This window comes from Carassius gibelio, chromosome A16 (genome assembly GCF_023724105.1).
Source record: "Carassius gibelio isolate Cgi1373 ecotype wild population from Czech Republic chromosome A16, carGib1.2-hapl.c, whole genome shotgun sequence".
In the NCBI taxonomy this organism is placed as follows: domain Eukaryota; kingdom Metazoa; phylum Chordata; class Actinopteri; order Cypriniformes; family Cyprinidae; genus Carassius; species Carassius gibelio.
In genome coordinates, this window is record NC_068386.1 from 10,123,433 (window position 1) to 10,130,627 (window position 7,195).

The window sequence follows — 7,195 nt, forward strand, 5'->3', positions numbered from 1 at the left end:
TAATATGCAGATTGCAACTTTACACGTCATTGAAAGCATGAAGTGTTTTGCACACTGTGCCACTTTCGCCTGCAATGAATTTAAACTAAACTGGTGTGTAGACTTAACACTTATATTGTGTTTTTAGTTTCTTAATTTTTCATGAAGTCAGTTTCCTATTACAGCTGAAAAGCAAACATTAACTTGTTTTTCTTAAATTAAGCTCAACACTTTGTATGCTTTTACTGCGCGCCCGCCTGCAGGTGACACGCAGTGTCTCATAACGGAACTAAGAGTGTCATCTTATGGTTTATTGCTTGAGAACAAAGAGGTCGTCAGCTGGCAGGCATGGATCAGTTAAAATCTTTGCTTAGTTTCACTCAGAAACAGCAGACCAACTTAGGATTCGGACTGATTGCTCTTATAACTGCTGGTAGCGAGCACATCTTCTCGGTCTTTGCTTTTAAGTGTCCTTGCAATGATTGGAATTTCGTTTATGGGAACGTCTGTCTCCTCGTACCTGCGCTTGCACTGCTCATCTTAAGTTACATGTTGAGCAGTAAAACATGGAAACTGTTCACGGGTCTGTGCCTTAGGAAATCGAAGCTATGTCGTTTAAATTACGCGATGGGCTTCTTGTGTGTTTTTCTTCAAGTCACCACGACTGCAATTGTCGCGCCTCTCAGCTGGATCGCAGTTGCTCTTCTCAGAGGGGTGTATTTCGAGTGCTCAATGACTGGCGCCAACATTACACTTTTTAGACGTCAGCTTTGCAACGAAAAGTATCCTCACTGTCGGACAGAGCTGGACAAGTTCCCGTGTGATGGGACCACTATTCCGCAGAGTGAGAGAATGGCGGTGCTGTCCATCATACGCGCAGAGTCGCAGGTGAGCACTGAGCCAAGTTTGAGACAAGGCATCATTTTAGTTTTGTCCGAGAAAAAAAATTAAGTAGCCTAATTTCACTTAAATCTCAAATCCAAGACTGAGACTTTCCTGCAGAGACCTATACTTGCCAAGACTCGGATAGAGATTAGAAATTTTAGTTGTTAGCTGACTTGGACTCAATAGGCCCATCTCAGTTAAGTGAGTTTCAGGGGGGGTCGACTTTTGAGAGGATTTTTTGTCAGAAATTGAAGGGGTGATAATACGTTAAGATTTGTGTTTAAAGACATTTAAAAACCGTTCTTGTAATGTATTTGTGATGTGTAGCAAAATCTGTAATTTAATAATAAATAATGGCAATAGTTTCGTTCTTCAATGCACTGACACAGATTAAATCGCTGGAGCTTCAGGGAAATAAAGGAACGTTCCCAGCTATAAAAAAAAGGTTATTAGAACGTTGTTCCAACGTTCCTATTAAGTTATGAAAACATTAATTCTGAATGTTTTCTGAACATTCGAAATAAGATTTTTTTTTTTATATTTTAAAAACTTTTTCTCGATTTTGCAAACGTTTAGGGAACATTCCATTGTATCGTTTTGAAAATGTTATGGGAAAGTTAGAAATTAGTGACGCATAAAAAAAGTTGAAAAATGTCTGAGAAAAAAAAAATCCATGTATAAATTATGTTTTGAGAACATCATTAAAGATCAGATTACTTTGAATAAACATTATTTTAACTTTAATGGAATAATGAACGTTTGAAAAAACGTTACCCAGAATTCTGATTACGTTTGCTGATAGCTGGGTTCGCAGACTTTTGATGACTCACTTGTAGTCCATAAGTCGTAGTCATAAACAACAACAAATATTTTGGTCTACAAGAAATAAACATTTTTTAAATGTAAATTGTTTAGTCAAGTTTAGCTTTATTGTCATTCAGCTACATGTGTGGACATACAGGGGAATGAAATGTGTTGCCTCACAGGGCCACAGTGTTATACATAAATACAGATGTACAATTAAGTAAAACAGTATAAACCTATAAAACTTACCTACTGACAGATTTGGACAATAAATATTCCATATATAAATGTTTGCATACACATTGAACTTAAAAAATACAGACTATACAAATGCTTCACACGATACTGTACATGTGCAAAGAGAAACAGCGTAAGTCAAGCAGCTGGGGAACAGTGCAAGATTATTTGTAGTGCATGAGCATGTAAACACTTTTTGGGGATTATGTACACACAGCAGTGTGTCTAAAAATTGTCTGTAGTGCACATAGAGGAGAGTATGTTACTATAGGTGGTTTGTACAGGCCCACTCACCTGAGGGTAGCACACACAAACACACAAGCAAAGGTTTCAAAAAAGAGTTTCAGCCAGATTTTCTGTGATGTGGTAAGCTTGGGGGGTGGAGGGGGTGAGATGGTCCATGTTTCAGGTAGTAGGAGGTTTGTGTGGGGTTTCAGAGGAGGGTGTTCAGGACTCTCAAAGCCTGGGGAAAAATCTGTTGAGCAATCTGACAGAGCAGGCTCTGATGCTCCGGTATCATCTTCCAGATGATGGAGCTGGAAGAGACTGTGGGAGGGATGGGTGGGGTCCATCATGATACGGTCTCATTCACATTCACACAATGGGATTGTCTCATTCACATTTGTGGACATACATGTGTGGACATACATGGGCTACATGTGTGGACATACAGGGGAATGAAATGTGTTGCCTCACAGGGCCACAGTGTTATACATAAATACAGATGTACAATTAAGTAAAACAGTATAAACCTATAAAACTTACCTACTGACAGATTTGGACAATAAATATTCCATATATAAATGTTTGCATACACATTGAACTTAAAAAATACAGACTATACAAATGCTTCACACGATACTGTACATGTGCAAAGAGAAACAGCGTAAGTCAAGCAGCTGGGGAACAGTGCAAGATTATTTGTAGTGCATGAGCATGTAAACACTTTTTGGGGATTATGTACACACAGCAGTGTGTCTAAAAATTGTCTGTAGTGCACATAGAGGAGAGTATGTTACTATAGGTGGTTTGTACAGGCCCACTCACCTGAGGGTAGCACACACAAACACACAAGCAAAGGTTTCAAAAAAGAGTTTCAGCCAGATTTTCTGTGATGTGGTAAGCTTGGGGGGTGGAGGGGGTGAGATGGTCCATGTTTCAGGTAGTAGGAGGTTTGTGTGGGGTTTCAGAGGAGGGTGTTCAGGACTCTCAAAGCCTGGGGAAAAATCTGTTGAGCAATCTGACAGAGCAGGCTCTGATGCTCCGGTATCATCTTCCAGATGATGGAGCTGGAAGAGACTGTGGGAGGGATGGGTGGGGTCCATCATGATACGGTCTCATTCACATTCACACAATGGGATTGTCTCATTCACATTTTCAGAACAAAGACACATTTCTTAGGAGTGGTCTTTACAGCAGAAGCCTAAATGCTATTCATTTTTAGGTAAAATGGTTATTTTAGCAGGTCTACAGAAAGTCATACCTTGTTGTTTGCATTCATAAGGTCCTCAGTCATCTTTAAAAAAAGATTTTATATATATATATATATATATATATATATATATATATATATATATATATATACACATAGGGATATCTGTGCTTTAACAAATCTTTTCAACAAATAAATATGTCTCTTAATATTTGAATAATTCTGGAAAATACTTTTAGGTACTTGGTTGGATCCTGATAGGTTCTGTGATGACGTTCGCCTTTCTACTCACGTGCACAGCAAGATGCTATTCTCCCATCAGTTACATGCAGCTGAAGTTTTGGAGGATGTACACTAACAAGGAGAGTGCGATTTTGGACATCTATACAGCTGAGCATGCTGAGAAACTGGCAAAGAGAAACATAACAAGTTTCTTTGATTTAACCAAACCCATTCCTATGAAGAGTCCACCCAGACATGCTTGGGAGAAGATATCTTCTTTTTACAAGTTCCGAAGTATGGACGAATACTACAGCATCCTGCACAAGTACGTTAGCACTTGTGAGGACCTTGAAAATCCAGTAGTAAGGGTTTCTGTGAGATCTGAAAATGATCTTTCAAACCCAGCAGCACTTGCTTTTGTGGATGAGAGCAAACTGGTCCTGTAGACGCCGTCTAGTTGACAGCTTTTCATGCTATGTATACGTTGTTATTGTTGCAACCTGAGCTCTAATGGCTTCTTTATTTTCTGTGCCTATATATTACACTGTCAGTTCACTGTTATCCTATATTGCTATTTTAGCTTTTATTGTCAAGAACTGTATGATTTTTACATTTCTTGTTTTTTGTTATTTGATTTTAGCTTTGTTTTTCAGCATATATATATATATATGAACAATAAAAAACTTTTTTTTAAATAAACAGGTTAAAGAGATTTCCTCATTCAACTGTATTTGTAACAGCTGTGCCCTGGCCATTTCGAAAGGACTGTACAAAGAAAGAGTTACATTATATCGTAGACATTTGGTGTTACTTCTTCTTGTGTCATGCACAATGATGATTAGTGAACTCATATTTCAACAGGCAATATTTAATGCCTTTTTTCATGAAATAATCACTTACAATTTGAAAATTACACTGCTAAAAACTCACTCAACAAACAAATCAATAATCATTAAGTTACACCATTTGCACTTAGCGTTAAAGCTGAGTCTTTATTGGAGAAGGGCAGAGCAACACAGTGGGCACCAGACCAGAGCAGAACAGAAACTGTCTTCTTATACATAACCAGAACAAATCACTTCTTTTCCTAATGTAAAGCATTATGTTGCAATACACCTTTTTGTTTGACCTAACACGCACTAATCTGCTATTCCAGTCTCTTGATTTTCAAATTCCATTGCTGGCAACCTCCAGATTCAGGCATTCCAATAATAAAAAAGCAAGTTGTCCGTTACAAATCTCAGCTTTTTACTTAAACATCAATTGCATTGTTGGGATAACATTTTGTTTGACTGCGGTTGCGTGATGTATGTGTAAATGTGCCCATACACATCTCTGTTGTGACTTGTGGAACTTGATGAGCTGGTTTTGGTCATGGCCCTTCACTAAATGGGAGGGGGCAGAGGATGGACTGGGGAGGGATTTGACGAGCTGTGAAGAAGCCAGAGACAAAAGGATATAAAGGAGGTGTGGAAAACAGTGATAATAAGAGTGCGAGAAATAGGAGTTCCATAGCAGAAATCATATCCGTTTCATTTCTGTTCATCGACTTCGGAGTGTTGCACCCACACCTGTACCAGCAATGGATTCGTTTAAGACTCTACTCAAGTTCCTCACCAATCAGAAGTCCTCTATCGGGTACTGCTTCATGGCTGCTGTGACAATAGGTAGTGAACGAATTTTTGCCGTGGTGTCTTTCCATTGTCCATGCAACCGTAGTCAGAATTTTGCCTATGGATTAACTTTTCTGCTTGGCCCTGCTGTTGTCTTGCTGATGATTGGTCTCTTTGTTTGCACACGTCTTTGGCGGTTATATACAGGGTGTTGTCTCAACCCTTCCAAACTCTGCCCCAGGGGTAACTTCATGGGATGCACAAAAGTGATTGTAAAAGTGCTGTCTGGAGCCTGCATGGCCCCTGTCATGTGGCTTAGTGTAGCACTGTTAAATGGAACTTTTTATGAGTGTGCTGTTAGTGGCCTGGATGAAAATGTGGTGGTGCAAATTATCTGCAAAAACAAGACCCGTATATGCCAGGACGAGTTGCCCAGAGTGCCCTGCAGCAAGTCCCAGCTTCCTGAGAAAGAAAACACGGAACTGCTGTTGATGTTGAGAGCCCAGTCACAGGTGAGCACAGACGGTTAATGCTGAAATGTTTCTTTTCACTTTTTTTTCTGGAATCCTTTAAAAGATCCAGTCACATTTACCATTGTTCGGTGAATTTGCGCAGGCAAAATGCAGTTGATGTGATTGGGAATTTTGCATCTTGATGGTGAAAGATTTTCCCCTCTATAGGAGATTTTGCAAAAGGTTCAAACTGGTCAAAGAAATCACTGTGTTGATCAACAGAAAACCGTTTGAAAGTGACTTCATCATGCTTCGCTAAAACATTCCCAACTTGAGTTTACCTTTTTTGCCTGCTAAATTTCATTAATAATAGTTAAATGCTATAAAAACGTATAATTTATTCTACCTTATAACATTCAACTGATCAATCTATTGTTGCAGATCCTCGGCTGGTCCATCATTATCATATCGGCAACAGTTTTGCTAATTGGGAATTGCTTTAAAAACTGTCGCTCTCAAGTAAGCTACCTTCAGTTAACTTTCCAGAAGATCTACATGGAGAAGGAAAAGGAACAGTTTGAGTTGTTTGCAGAAAACTATGCTACCAAACTGGCAGAGAGAAACCTCAAGAGTTTCTTCGACAACAAAAGTCCCGAACCTTTTCCCTTACCAAATCACAAGGCCTGGAAGGAGATCTCTACTATATACACTTTTAAGAAATACGAACAATACTACAGCACACTGCAGAGATATGTAGAGTGCACTGATCTTGACAGCCCTGAGAAGCAACTTTTTATGGAGGGGGAAGATGGCAAAGAGGTGGTATAGAACACTACATGGACTGGTAACTTTAGAGAGAACATTTTTAAGTTGACCTGGAAGACAAAAAGCCACTGTGAATCAAGACAGAATTACATTTTTGTTTGGTAGTTACAACCTGTTCTGACAGTTTTTGGAAATGTTGTTTTACCCATTGAGGAAGTGGTCGTAGTACTATTCAAACTTTGTGTAATTTAATACTTTTATATCAGTAAACCAACACAGGCCTCAAGCCCTAGGGGTTTCACACATTTGAGCGACACTTTTAGTAACAACATCCAATTTGCATAGCATACTACTAAAAATGTCAAAAAATGAATCACATTCTCAGGGCAATTGTCATTTAGCCCTTGTGCTAGGGCTGGACGATTAATCAAAAAGTAATCGAAACCGAAATTTAGAACCTCTAACCGACGTAATTTTTCCATGTCGGTTATTTCGATTATTTCCTGTTAATACTTCCCCCTTAAAAGCGCGTGTAGCCACATGATTCTGCCAGTCAGTGGCATAAAAGCAAAACACGGAGGTGAACGCCGGTTCAACACATAGTGATGGTGCGCGAGAGATGAGCCTTGAGTCTTTGTCAGTTGTATTTGTTTCATGGTTTGGACGTTCAAGCAATTAGACGATGGGATGTGTATTATTATATACAGCTACCATGTTCACGCAGCTGCATAGCTGTGAAGATCGTGCGCACGGAGGAATGCAGATGTCAGCGCTGTCCTGTGATTTATCACTAAAGTATCTTAGAA

General features: G+C 39.2%; 2 protein-coding genes across 2 annotated transcripts; both read left to right on the forward strand.

The window, feature by feature from the left end:
• Positions 1-79: 79 nt before the first annotated feature.
• Positions 80-4,220, forward strand: calhm6 (calcium homeostasis modulator family member 6). Its single transcript, XM_052618281.1, has 2 exons — positions 80-867; positions 3,577-4,220. Exons 1-2 carry the CDS (start codon positions 328-330, stop codon positions 4,003-4,005), a joined length of 969 nt encoding a protein of 322 aa, XP_052474241.1. The 5' UTR covers positions 80-327; the 3' UTR covers positions 4,006-4,220.
• A 786-nt stretch (positions 4,221-5,006) lies between these two features.
• On the forward strand, positions 5,007-6,721 carry LOC128030560 (calcium homeostasis modulator protein 5-like). The gene is made up of 2 exons (XM_052618282.1): positions 5,007-5,684; positions 6,066-6,721. Exons 1-2 carry the CDS (start codon positions 5,142-5,144, stop codon positions 6,450-6,452), a joined length of 930 nt encoding a protein of 309 aa, XP_052474242.1. The 5' UTR covers positions 5,007-5,141; the 3' UTR covers positions 6,453-6,721.
• The last annotated feature ends 474 nt before the right edge of the window (positions 6,722-7,195 follow it).

Coding starts and splice junctions, on each gene's coding strand:
- calhm6 (XM_052618281.1), top strand. CDS start 328: ATGGATCAGTTAAAATCTTTGCTTAGTTTCACTCAGAAACAGCAGACC. Junction 868..3,576: donor TCATACGCGCAGAGTCGCAG/GTGAGCACTGAG, acceptor AAATACTTTTAG/GTACTTGGTTGGATCCTGAT.
- LOC128030560 (XM_052618282.1), top strand. CDS start 5,142: ATGGATTCGTTTAAGACTCTACTCAAGTTCCTCACCAATCAGAAGTCC. Junction 5,685..6,065: donor TGTTGAGAGCCCAGTCACAG/GTGAGCACAGAC, acceptor CTATTGTTGCAG/ATCCTCGGCTGGTCCATCAT.